The sequence below is a fragment of the Salminus brasiliensis genome, chromosome 11 (assembly GCF_030463535.1).
Source record: "Salminus brasiliensis chromosome 11, fSalBra1.hap2, whole genome shotgun sequence".
Lineage (NCBI taxonomy): Eukaryota > Metazoa > Chordata > Actinopteri > Characiformes > Bryconidae > Salminus > Salminus brasiliensis.
The window spans coordinates 6,472,836-6,486,789 of NC_132888.1; the positions used below are offsets into that span (position 1 = coordinate 6,472,836).

General features: G+C 41.7%; 1 protein-coding gene across 1 annotated transcript in view; it reads right to left on the bottom strand.

Moving 5' to 3' along the window:
* frem2b (FRAS1 related extracellular matrix 2b) overlaps positions 1–13,954 on the bottom strand; it is a 145,528-nt gene that overhangs the window by 83,005 nt on the left and 48,569 nt on the right. The window contains exon 3 of the mRNA XM_072691507.1: positions 1,429–1,575. Coding sequence (XP_072547608.1) covers positions 1,429–1,575 — 147 coding nt within the window. The remainder of the gene's footprint in view (positions 1–1,428; positions 1,576–13,954) is intronic.

The following is a 13,954-nucleotide window of genomic DNA, read 5'->3' on the forward strand; positions in this document are numbered from 1 at the left end:
TTTACTGCCCTCAGGGGTCTGAATAGTGATGGGAGTGTAAAGTGTCTCAGGAGTCTCACACCAAATATTCATAGAACAGAAGCCCTCCTCTGGCTAAGACATAGTTAAGAGGTAAGGCAAGGCTGTGACTCATTTGTAGGAGATAAAATCTGCTTCGTTTGGAAGGCCAACTTATAATGCCCCCAAAAGCTTAGGAAATGAGTGAGCTTTGATAAATGCTTTTTAATGAGTTGTAGGTCAGTGGCATTTCTACAACGAGGAATTTCATTGGGAAGCTTAGTTTTTCACTTTTGACCTCTAGTTACTTTTGATAACTGTACTGTTCCTTTTACTTAGCTACTGAGGGGTTCTGCAGCCATCTAATAAACAATTCAGATACCAGTGTAAACTATCAAATCACATTCATTTCTACAATCACTTTCGAACGTTGGATGATATCCTCATTATTTGATCGTGTTGTTAGGTATTTGTAATTCTTAAGTACTGGTACTTGTACATTTTGTGCTTAAATAATTACTTTACTTAATTTACTTATAGTGTTCTAAGGAAATCCTGATCCAATCCAGTACATTGGGATTGGGGCCGATCTAATATTTTAACTGATTTTAATCCTAATCTGGTTCCGAGTCTTAGTTTTAACCACAGTGTTCAGGGCGCCATTAACAGGCATTATTCCCCAGCCAGCTGCAGCAGCAGTGTGGACGTTCTCAGAAGGTAAATAAAGGAGTTGAGGTTCTACAGTGTGGAGCTATTTTACAGGGAAACATGAAAACAGACCATAATATCTGACCCTTTATAAAACTCTCACCGAACCGGTCTGTTTTACCAGCGGGAGAACCGGCACTCGCCTTTCTCTGTTTTTAAACCAGCACTTAAGAGCACATTCAGAACTGAGAGGAGGCTAATGCTATAGCTAATAAACACACACACACACACACACACACACACACTATACAAACGCAAATCACACACACAGCACATTCACCCACTATAAACCAGTTATTACACACCAGTAGACCAACAACCACAGATACCAGTCCAGAGTGTGTACCACAACACACACACACACAGGAGGTGATTAAACTGCAGTGTGGTAAAGGAGCTGGAAGCTGATTGGTCAGGGAGGAGAGTTAGACTGGATTATAAGATATTAAACACTATAAAACATCATTTAATTAAAATTAAAATAAAAGAGCCGATTAATCAGCAGCTCATCTGATCTAAACTGTGTAGTTGGATTATTTATACACACAAAGTAATCCGATGGGTGATCAGTAAATACATTTCCACTACTAACATGCTTGTGGTTCTTCTTTTCCAGCAGTGTTTAAGTTTTTGACTCAGCTATGAAAATGATCAGAATTAAACAGTTAACTGACTGACGGATAGTAAACAGCACAACTAAAACCAGACGAACAGCCAACTTACTAACAAAAGACGTTTCCCCAAGATAGCCCCTGCGTTTCAGCACCACCTCCAGCACCTTGGCCTCCTCATCCACCACGTAGAACTCCTTCTCCAGAGAAATCCAGGCCCAGGTCAGCCGAAACTGCTGGTTCTTCAGCTTGTTGCCTCCTGCATACAAAACAATCACATCTCAATGTCTCACTGCATTCATTTCCTCTCAAAACACACTATTTATTATCAGTTTCAATATAGCTGCTGATAACATTTACATTCACATTGAAGGCGTTTAGCAGACCCTCGCAGAAGTGCTTCACTGTTACATTTACATTTATGGCATTTGAGCAGACACTGTTATCCAGAGCAACTCACAGAAGTGCTTCACTGTTCACTCAGAAAATACTTTTAGCTAGTTTGTATTAGCTAGGATCCAAAAGATCCCTCTAAGCTTAAATACTACTAAATACAGAAGTCTGAAGTATGGAGACCACAATACTCTACATACACTACACTCTGCACACTAAGTATTCTCGGAGAAGAGAGGGGTCTTCAGTCTGGGTTTGAAGACAGCAAACGTTGGACTCTGCTGTTCGGACACCCAGGGGAAGTTCGTTCCACCACTTCAGTGCAGGACAGAGAAAAGTCTGGACGCTCGTCTTCTGCAGATCTTAAAGGACTGTGGGTCGAGCCGAGCCGTACTCGAAACTCGAAGGGCTCTTGGTGCAAATCGGCTTTTGACCATCGCCATCAAGTACGGAGAGGCTGGTCTATTCTTGGCAAACCCACAGCCCTGTCATCAATAGCCCAGAGCGCTGAGCCACCACTACCCCCCTGCTTTTAAGGCCTTAAGAATGAAGGCCTTAAAAGCAGGTAAAATGAGTAACCATAAGAATCTGAGACACTCTGACAAGAGTCAAACTCTAATGGCTAGAGGACTGGGTCAGAACATCCCCAAAACATTAGGCAGGTCTTGTGGGGTTTTTCTGGTATGCAGTGGTCAGTACCTACCAAAAGTGCTCCAAGGAAGTACTACCAGTGAACCATTGACCAGTAAAAGGCTCAATGAAGCAATGCATGGAAGCCCACCTTACAACTTACAGCACTTAAAGGATCTGCTGCTATGGTAGATGTCTTGGTGCCAGATACCACAGGATATCTTCAAAAGGTCATGTGGAGTTCATGCCTTGGAGGGTCAGAGCAGTTGCGGTGTCACAAGGGGGACTTAATCAGTATTAGGTAGGTGGTGCTAATGTTATGGCTGATCATTGTATATAGAATTGTAATATTAATGTATAGAATATGTAATACATAATGTTACACATTGAAGGTCCAGTGAAATGTCCTGTGTGTGAAGTATATGTAAGTGTTTCTGTGATGTACAGGAGCAATCCATTAATAACAATACATTAATTAACTGTAATAAAAGCCTAATTTAATAAAATGAACCACATTAAAAAAAAACATTTACTTGGACAATTCTTTAGACCTTTAAACGTTTTTCACACACACTCTCTTTATCGAACCAAAGTAGTTCTTCTATGGCTTCACTAAAACGACCCTTTGGAGCTGCATTATTTCTATTAATACTATTAGTAATATAGATAAATGAATCATAATTATATCAGTGAAAATATGATATTACAGCATCCACTATTTAGACAAAAGTATTTGGACACCTGCTTATTCACTGCTTATTTCTTCTGAAATCTAAGGTATCAAAAAATAATTGATCCTGCTTATGCTGGAGTAACTGTCTCTACTGTCCAGGGAAGAAGGTTTTCTACTACTTTTAGGAGATGCATTGCTGTGAGGATTTGATTGCATTCAGCAACAAGAGCATTAGTGAGGTCAGGATGTTGGATGATAACCACCCCAACTCATCCTGAAAGTAACAGATAGAGGACCAATCATCATTCCAGACAACGAGTAGATGAAGGGGTGTCCACAAACTTTCCTGGGCCCAAATCACCCCAGGCCCCATCCTCAACATTGCAATGGTTGCGAGGAAACTCAGGTTTTGAGCACATTCATCATAGCCAAGTATTTTTTATTTATTTTTTGGTAACATTTGGGAAAGTTCAACCAAGACGAGGGACGTGTGGAATGCAAAGTAAAAGCAGGCTATCTAAATGCATCATTATACAGAACTCCAGCCTGTCAGTCAAAGCAGTGCTACATGAGGCCAAAGCTGTGGAAAGGGAGGACTGAGAGTGGCGTTTTCATTACAGTGAAGTCATTAGCTTTCCTCGTCAACTGGCCGTCACTTTGGGGTCACGGCACTGTCCAGAGAAAAAAGTAAAAAAGCAGCGTTGGAGGCTAGTTCTGATGATTCCCCAATGAAACACAGATGACAACCCGCCAAATACTTACTTTTCAACCCATGTAACTACCTCTGTCTGATCACTCCTATGTGTGCTGAATGCCTTATCTTTTTTCCCCCACTGTAAGCACCTCCTGCTCGATGTGCTTGATGCAGAGTGTCATTCTGACACTGATTTGAGTGTGTAGCTTCACTCTGTTCACTCTGAGCGAGACACACGCTGAAAAAAAACACTTATTGCACATTTCACATTTCAACAACCCGACTGGCTGCCGTCTGGCTTGGGCGCTCACACACATACACAATATGGACATAAGTACTTGGACACCTGCTCATTTGTTGCTTCTTTTAAAATCAAGGGCATTAAAAAAAGAGTTGATCCTGCTTCTGTTGGAGTAACTCACAGTCTCCAATGTCCAGGGAAGAAGAAGAAGAAGGTTTTCTACTAGATTTTGGAGGAGCACTGCTGTGAGGATTTGATGGCATTCATTGACAAGAGCGTTAGTGAGGTCAGGATGTTGGATGATGATCAACAGCTCAAGGGTACTGGATGGAGCAGCACCATCATTCCAGAAAATACAGTTTCAATGATCCTCTGATCCACTATATATCTACTTTAGGTTTCACCCATTGTTGACACAGATTTGCAAATGCACACACATTCACAGCTTGTCTAGTCCCTGTAGAGAAGTACTGCTGATAGAATAGGACTCTCTGAAGCAGATCCTTAATGCCAGGCATGGGCAAGAGGGGTATAGAGCCCCCCAGCATTGAGCTGTGGGGTGGAACTCAACCTCACAAACGTTGTCACTGAATGCAACCACATCCTCACAGCAATGCTCCTCCTCCAAAATCTTAGAAAGCCTTATTCCCTGGACAGTAGAGACAGCTACTCCAACAAAAGCAGGATCGACTCTTTTTAATCCTTGATTTTAAAAAAAGGAACAAAAAAAAACAACAAAACAATTAATAAGCAGGTGTCTCAATACTTTTGTCCTATCGTGTATGTTGCGGTGCTCTACTGCTGACACTCATCTGGCTACGCTAATCAAGCATTGACACCTAGTTTCACCCATGAAAACAGCTCCTCAGGGGCAATCTCAATTAGAGCATAAGCCTCTGCTCGGTTCGTCATTACAGGAGCTGAACGTCTATTCAGGTGAAGCACAGTAGCACTGATAATTTGTCCCTTGGTAATTCTGAAGTAATCCAAGTGGCACAGTCATTTCGGGCATTTAGTTACATTTTATTTTGTGTAACGGTTCAAAAGGAGTTCATTTCGGTTGGGCTGGATTGGCTGCATCCGTGAATTACTTGAATTACTGTATCTAAGCTTCCCCTGGGTGTTCGAATGGCAGAGTCCAACGCTCGCTGTCTTCAAACGCAGACTGAAGACCCAACTTTCTGAGAGGACTTGGGCGAACAGCAGAGTGGTCACCTTATTGACTTGTATTTAGTAGAGTCTTTTAACTTATATCTTTGAACTATTAGTCCAGTCTATTAGTCTAGTCTAATAGCAAAGCACTTTTGTAACTCGGTCCTGCAGATTCGTCCTGTACAACATCCAGAGAATTCGACCCTTCCTCTCTAGAGAGTCGCCCAGGTGCTCATTCAGTCTCTCGTCACTTCCAGACTTGACTACTGCAGCTCTCTTCTGGCTGGTCTCCTTCTGCGCACCATCAGGCCCCTGCAACTTATCCATAAGCCACTGGCTTCCTGTAGCTGCTGCCCGCATCAGATACAAAACCTTGACACTGGCCTACAAAGCCAAGTCTGGACCAGCCCCTCCGTACTTGATGCCAATGGTCAAAAGCCGATCCGTACCAAGAGCCCTTCAAGTACGGCTCGGCTCGACCCGCCATCCTTTAAGATCCACGGAAGACGAGCGTCCAGGCTTTTTTCTGTCCTGCACCGAAGTGGTGGAACGAACTTCCCCTGGGTGTCCCAACAGCAGAGTCCACTGCTCGCTGTCTTCAAACCCAGACTGAAGACCCTCCTCTTCTGAGAGTACTTGGACGAATAGCAGAGTACTATGGTCGCCTTATTGTCTTGTGTTTAGTGATGTCTAAAGCTTAGAGGATCTTTGAACTATTAGTCTATTCTAACTAGCTGAGGTTTTGCTTGAGTAAATAGCAAAGCACTTTTGTAAGTCGCTCTGGAGAAGAGCGTCTGCTAAATGCCTTAAATGTAAATGTAAATCTAATGTTGTCCACTGAAAGATAATACAGCTGACTTCTCCTGTAGATACAGGCACCTGATTCAGCCCAGCGTGGACCATGTGGTATCGCTCTGAAGGGCCTGGTGCAGCAGAGAGGAGAGGCTCTCAGGTCTAACTGCTCCTTTTCTAATTAAAACGAAAAAAAAAGGTTTGTGTGCTTCCTATCTGCTTTCCTCTATTTTATCATTCCTGTTTGAAGTGGGATTCAAAGCCTGAGTTGGCTCCTGCAGGGCATCCCTGCCAGTTACAATCTGCACACAGACAGGAGCTACACACAGACATCAAACACACACACACACCTAATTCAACATAGAGAACAGTTTGACTTATGAACGGCAAGAGAAACGATCCAGGTGACTGACCTGGTCATTTAGAGAGCTAGCGAGTGAGAGAGACAGAGCGAGCGAGCTAGATAAGATACTAAAAGAGCAAGTCTGCTCTATCTGCAGTGTTCCCGTCTATCAGCGGGACGTGGTTTATTTGAGTTTGGCAGCGCTACACAGGCTTTAACCTCACAGCAACCCAACAGCAACACCAACACCCCCCCCCTCCAACGCACCTCCGCCGTCCTCCCCCGGTTGTCACGCTTGATAAACCAGTCACGTTCCACTATGCCCATTTCCCTTTCATGAATAGGGTGAGACACACACGTCTGCGGTCCTGTCCCACTCTGTCTGGCTAGTTTAATGTTTGTGCATGTAAATACCACCCCGTAACACCTGTTCAGAGCTGTCTTATGTGGCTTGATTGAATCAGCCCCAACAAGCATATTTCTCCACCAGACCTCCACTTTGAAATAGCGACATGTCACCTGTGGTGTACAATGACAAATGTGTAAAGTGGAGAAGTAGGGAGAGCAAAAAAAAACAATAGGCCTCACTACAATGAAGAAAAAAAAATGCAGACCAAGAAGTGTGTCAGCAGCAAAATTCAACACCCTAAGCAGAACAAATAGAGCTCAGCATCTAGCAGAGGCCATCTCGTTTCCTGAAGAAGTTTGGAGGAGGCTCCTTTTAGATCAAACCTGACAAACAAAATCCCCACCTGAGTCTCTCAACTGTGAGCTTGTAGGAGAAAAGATCTCCTGAAAGGCGGAATAAAGGAGTTCCCCCTTCCAGACAACGGGAATAAACAGCAAATGATAAAAGGGCTCAGACTTCTGAACTACTTCAGACTTCTGGCTCTACTTCAGAGTCTTCAAAGTCTGCTATTTGCAGAATAATTGACTTTGTCAACAAGGTTGATGAAAGAGAATTTAAGATTCCCTCCCTGAATAGGATTCTAGTGTTTTGGGTGAATTGGTGGCTGTCAAAAGCCCTATTCCGACGAGGGTAGTTTTACATGGGAGGGTGGAGTGATGTCTTTTTACTATAGGATGTCTTAAAACTTATGGCCGATTCGCAGAGCGAATATCAAATATCTCGGCCTAAATGACTGAGATGGGAGAGACTACTTGATTTACGCAATGCTGCCACCTCCAAAAAAGCACTTTGATCTTTGAGGAACTTTTGGAGGTTCTACAGTTTAAAACTGTGGAAGAACCTCTTAAGGTGCTTTGAGGAACCTTAAAGGAACCAACTGCAATTCCTCCAATTTTTTTAATTAAAGACCCTACTAAAGTTCCCCAAAGATCTTAAGACTTTTAACAGTGCAAAAGCGCCAAGCCTTTGAGGAGTCATTTGGCTTACCTCCTGGAATTGAGTGTTATACGTCATACATCATCTGAGGCTTGCCACAGACTTGAACAACCCGAGCTGTGCCAATGCCTCCTCGAGTACCTCCATACTTAAGAAGAACCTTGGATATCTGCTTCTCCACAGGATTTGTCCGAATATTTACCAACATGTCGATTCAAGCAGAATTACTATAACCTGGGATTATTTTTATGGCTTGTTCTACAGGTAGATGATGCCAAAATCTTAAATAACATGGAGCGTTCGGACAGGATCAAAATCACTGAGAAATTACACTCCCCATGTAAAACTAACCCAGAAGGTCAGAATAGGGCTATAGATGCACAGCAAGCTCCAATTCCAACCCAGAGATCCAGAGAAATAAGAAATAATCTGCAGTGACTTTCTCTGCCCACTGTCACCAAAAATAACTAGATGGCTGTTACCCAAAACCAAGGCATTTGCTAATCACACAGCCAAACATTTTAATTGGATCATGAAGCGTTGGAGCGTAAGTGACCAGATGGAAAGTCTGAGCCAAACTGCCACTTTTTAGGATCCTGATGAACTAAACAGTGCCAGTTTACAGCCCTACTGGGAGCGTGACCTGAAGGAGTTCACACTTCATATGACTGCTCGGTGTAAAAGCCTAGCTCAGACCAGTCTGCTCCAATATTCCTGAAAATGAAGCCTTGGCCCACGTGCAGGTGTGTAACTGCCTGGATAAAAGTATCTGATAAATGGGTGAGAGCTTTAGTACTTTAGTTAGTGAGTGTTAGCTTGCATTTTAAGCAAAAAGGGTTCTAAAAAGTACTGAAAAGGTTCTTTGACTCATAACAATAGTGGAACCCTTTATTAAAAAAATATTTTTCAAAATATATATAAAGATGAAGAATTTATAAGAGGGTTGTCATAGTTTTTGAGGGACCTTTTAAGCATTCACATGGGTCCTCTTGAAAAAAACCCTTACCTATAACACACTACAACAGCTGTGGATCACAGTGTTGAAGACGATGGTGAAGCAATGGTGTTTCCAAGTGTCCATAACAGCAACAATGTCATGTGCGTATAACATCATTCTACACTTATTATCTGCAGCTGGCAGCTTCTCTGAGCCCACATAAAAAAACGGTTCGGAATGACCTAATCGCAGGGCAGAGCTTAGTGCAGTTCTTTGGAGGTGTAGCCACTTTGCCAAGGTCTGGGAGAAGCCCTCAGCTGAGAGGAAACTGGGGTCTGGATGGTCAAGAACAACCAAAGAACCACTGGTTTAGGTTCAGGCCTGACCTGAACTGAAAGCTGCTGAATAATTGTTGTCACTGGCTACAGTCAAGTGATAATGACATTGCCATGGACTGAGAGACTGTCAACCAAGCAAGCCTCAGGTTCATTTGGGAAGGTGTGAGTACAGTAATCTCACTTGGATGTGGACCAAAGCAACGTTAAGAGGAGGTGGTCTCAGTTCAGGCCCAAACAAACTCTGGCGCAGTTCATTTATGGTGAGCACATGATCCAACCTCAAATCGACTGCAAGTTCAAGGTAAAAGGCTCTGCAGGTGCAGTCTAACCTGATATAGTGCCCAGATAATTCCTACAGCTATGAACAGATGCCTCTGATCAGATGAACAGTAATCTCTGCCGTTGCTCCATGTTAAACTGCACTAGTCCAGAACACAGGACCATCTTCCTGTATTTGCTTTCTTGCTCCCATCCCAGACAGGCCTGACCACTAAGCAGAGAGAACATTCTCACAAGGTTTGTTGTGACGCATTTTGGTGCACTTGGATTTTTCCCTGTGAGAAAACACACCAAACCAAGGGGAAACGCTCTTTACAAACTCTTAAACTGATTTGGACCAAAGCAAACCAACTATAGGTTTGCTGCTGACAATTCAACTTCAAAAATACTGTACGAACTGTTAAACATGGTGATGGTAGCAACATGCTCTGGGGCTGTTTTGCTGCCAGTGGAACTGGTCCGTCGCACATTGTGGATGGAATAAAAAGGAAAGTCTGCACTGCCATGACCTGTACCACCACTCACTTCAACCATCAATCAAGATCAGACCAGACTAAACGTCTGAGGTTTAAATAAGACTCCAGACTCCTCCAGAATAATCCTCTCCAACCATGTTCTGATCATCTGCAGCTGATGTTCTGCTCCTGATTCTGATTTTAGGCATTTGAAGTAGTAATATATGTGGGGGTGTTCTGATTTTTACATTTCTATTAATTCCACTGTATGAATGTTTTCAGCTGTGTGAGTTTAGTTAGATTACTGCAATTTCTCAGTACTGATCACATGAAGATCAAATGTCCTGATGTTTACATGACCTACAGATACATTGTATTGATCTTCCCTTCCACCTATACTGATCTCTACATCATTTCAGCCTCTGGCTGCATTCTCAGCCTCAGGCACTGCCAGAGCAATCTCCTTACAAAGGCAACTGCTCTGCTGTAGATATGTCATTTAGCCCTTGCTATCAGAAGAACTGAACAAATTCGTGCTCTTCGGGTAATGGGGAGGCTGCACTGGCCTTAAAAGCTTTCTTATGAGTATTTATTAGCCAGGCAGGACATCAAAAGGAGCATCATGTTCCTGTCAAAGAGAGGTGCCTAGTCAAACTTTCACACAAACGACATTCCAAGACCATTTATAGGTCTGACTTGTTCTGTGCCACATGCAATATAAACGCTGAGAGACCCGAGTGAGACGTATGGGCACATACTTCAGAGACGTACTGCGTAACGTTTATCTGGACATGCCGAGGAGACTGGACTTTTACGGTGACAGTGCTAGCCTGTTCCGTTTAATTGTGCCATCCATCCAATCCCTGCATTACTTGCACTGCTCTCCTATCTAACTATAAAGAGATTACTGGGGACTTGTTCTCGGTAGGTAGACCACCCTCAGTGAGGACAGCCTCTCTGTGTTTAAGTCGGTACGGTTGTGTAAGACGCATGCTGATCCTCATGAGACGCTTAATCTGTAAGAATGCTTTAAGCGTAATGTTCAACCAGCTACTCGGGTTCTCTCCTTTCAGTTGCTTTTTGCGGTTTGAGATACAGCAGTAGCAGACTGGGTAAACCACTTCAAAGAGGGCTGAGAGAAAGCACCTGTGTTAATCTGTAACTCTAGTTAAAGCTGCTGAGCACCACGATTCTCCCAAGCCAATGAAGTCTTTCAGACGAAGTGGAAAAACCTAGAACTTATGATAATTTCGATAAGGTTTATGATGGAAAATGTATTTAAAGGTGATCTTGAATGTCAAATTGTCATTTCTTGGCATAGTTGACCATTAACGTGACCAACCGTGAACCTCAAACACTGTTCTGCCCTCTTCAAAAAAAAAAATAAAACCTGGAATAACCAAAACAGAGCCGGAAAATGAGCCAATTTAAAACCCCCAAAACTGTTACATTGTATTTTCGCCCCAGAATTTACATAAACCCCACCCACTAGAGAAAGCCCTAGATAATGGTGAGATGTGATGGAGAGTTCGGGAGAATATGGTGTTGTTCATATTTGAGAGAAGCTCATGACCTTTAGACTCTGCTAGTTATGGGAATACAGTATGCTATATGAACAGGGCCTAGTGTCCGCAGAAGGGGTGCTCAAACTCGGCATGCAATGAAGTAAAAGCTGGGGGGTATAAACAGGGATCCACGCAAGGCTAAAAGCTAACACTGTCCGTTCCCTCAAAAACTGGCCAACCTCAGCCGAACCCAAACTGAAGCTAAACACACATCAGGAGAGAAAACTCCAGCTTTATTTTATACCTGTAAGGCTGGAGAAAGCCAATCCCAGGAAAGCGAGTGGGGGCAAGGCTAAAAGCTGGCTACACTCACTTTATTTACATTGTAGCAACAAGACTTGCCGTTGAGCAGCCAATAAAAGCAGAGCTTATCTTTTTTTCCTCCTTTAAAATAGTTGTAAATAGCATTTGAGCATTTTTCACCCCAAACAAAGTCACATACTTACCATTTATACATTAAAGTACAGCCTAAAATACTCAATAAACGCCATCTCTGGCCCCCTTTCAGATGCACTAGTAAAAGATCACAGAAGCCGATCACTACAAGAGGACACACACAGTGTTTACCATTGCTTGCCCCACGTACACAATCCAATCAGTGCATTGTTTCCAAACTTCCTATGATAAACTTTAATGAACTTACACAGTCAAGCTTACTACATGTTAAGAAGCCACAGGTTGTGTCCAGAACACTCCACACTACTACACAAAGCATACATAAGCATGTGTTGATTACACGACTAATAGCGGTGCACTACTTTTACATACTATTTAGCATGGTAGTGCGCAGTTCTGACAGCACAACATCTTTAAACCTCACTGATCAGCTTTTAAATGGGTATATCCTCGAGTGTTGGCCAACACCATTTTATTTCTCGCCCGCACTTACACATGGCTAAAACATCAGTGCATGGTTGGTTAAAAACATTTTAAACATTCTCTTTAAAAACCAATCTCGAGTCTGTTGCTTTGCGTGTCTTTGGTTAAGTGTAGACGTACACTTAATTACCAATTCATTTTGGACAGGAAGTAAATAAGCTATATTTTAAAGAAGTTCAAGAAATATCAGATTAGCAATCCTCAAACATTTCTACTTCTAAAAAGACTACTTATTGAGAAATCTAGAAAAAAGTGTATAAGTCTGTAACAACCATATGTGGGTCTGTTCTCACCAATTCTATTCACATTATAAAAATAATTAAAAATAAGACTAATAATAATAATAAAAAGATATATAATATATACATTTTTAATATATTTCTATATAATCGTTTAAATAAAATAATTATTTATATATATATATTTTTTTAAAAACCTTTTTAACAGTCTTGTTTTTGAGACTTAAAATAGTTTAATATTAATATTGAGTCTGTTGCTAAAAACATTCTAGAGAAAAAAAAAAATTATTTTCCATTTGACTTATTTTGCACAGGTATACAGATTTTAATATAACAGGTAGATAGATCAAGGGTTTTAAAAATAAATGTCTTTAAATTTCTTCATATATATATATATATATATATATATATATGAATATGTAAATGAATACATGTATATTTAATTATAAAAATGTGTATAAATATTTGATTATTAAGATTATATGATTACATACTATAATTCTTTCTTTACAATAAAATTTGTCAAGTTTTCAGCCTCGAAATCTGATCACTTTTCCACCACCACCGCTGCAATTACAAAACTCTGCAGAAGGCTTTTAATGTAAAACAATAACATACACAGGAAGTGGAGGCATGTGATGGTGCCCGACCCAGTCTTCCTATCTCTACACACCCGCCAAAAGGAGGAAGAAATAAAGACAGGGAGAGGAGAGAAGAAGGAAAGGTAGATTTTTATAGTGGAAAGAACATTCGCAATGTAACACAAAGCCTGTCGCACATCAGATGTGCCACATCCAAAAATTCGAAACCATCGTTCCCAATGTAGGCATGAACACCGGCGCCGGCACCGGCACTACACGTCAACACACACAGGCGCCTCATGACTCCAAACACTTTTCAATTCCTTGGCTTTCGACAGTCTGCCTGCTGAAAAAAAACTCCTATAGGAAAACACTGAAATTCCTTTTTCATTGTCTTTGTTAGGAAGCTGTACATTTGTTAAAAGTGTTTTTTATTATATGAAATATTTATTATATTCATATGTCTGAACAGTAGTGTAGGCTATATATCTCCTCACACACTGCACAGTATAATGTGTAGAGGCACATACCATATACACGGTAAATCACAGTACTGCATGCCTGATCAAGCCAGTGGAATGAATATGGTGGCAGGTCCTGCCTGCATATCGGAGCTCATCAGAAAATGCTTGTTTAGGCTCAAAATAGCCAGAACAGCGCCGCACTCACGAAAACGGACACACGATCACTGTAATCACAGAAAGTGTAAAAATGTTGGGTGAAATAGCCTGTTTTTCCTGCTGATGTGAGCGGGACTCGGATTTCTGTCGTCTGTGTAAATGAAGAATGAGCCCTCCTCCCTCTCCTCGAAACCACTTGACGCATTCCATGAAATATTTTTCTACCTCTCTGGTAGAGGTTCACTAATTTGCACTGCATATAACAACTGCGTAGTTGCACAAGGCCTTTGTTGTGGGCAATGTAGATGTAGAAGAGTCACTGAAAAAAAGCATAACTGTGCACCTACAGAAATTCTAATTGTATAAATCCATTAGCATAATGCATAGCTTATATGCCCCATATTGCCCAATATGACATTTTTAAGATACCACACATGACAGCAGTGATTTACAGGCAGCTCCATAGATCTACAGAGCCTATT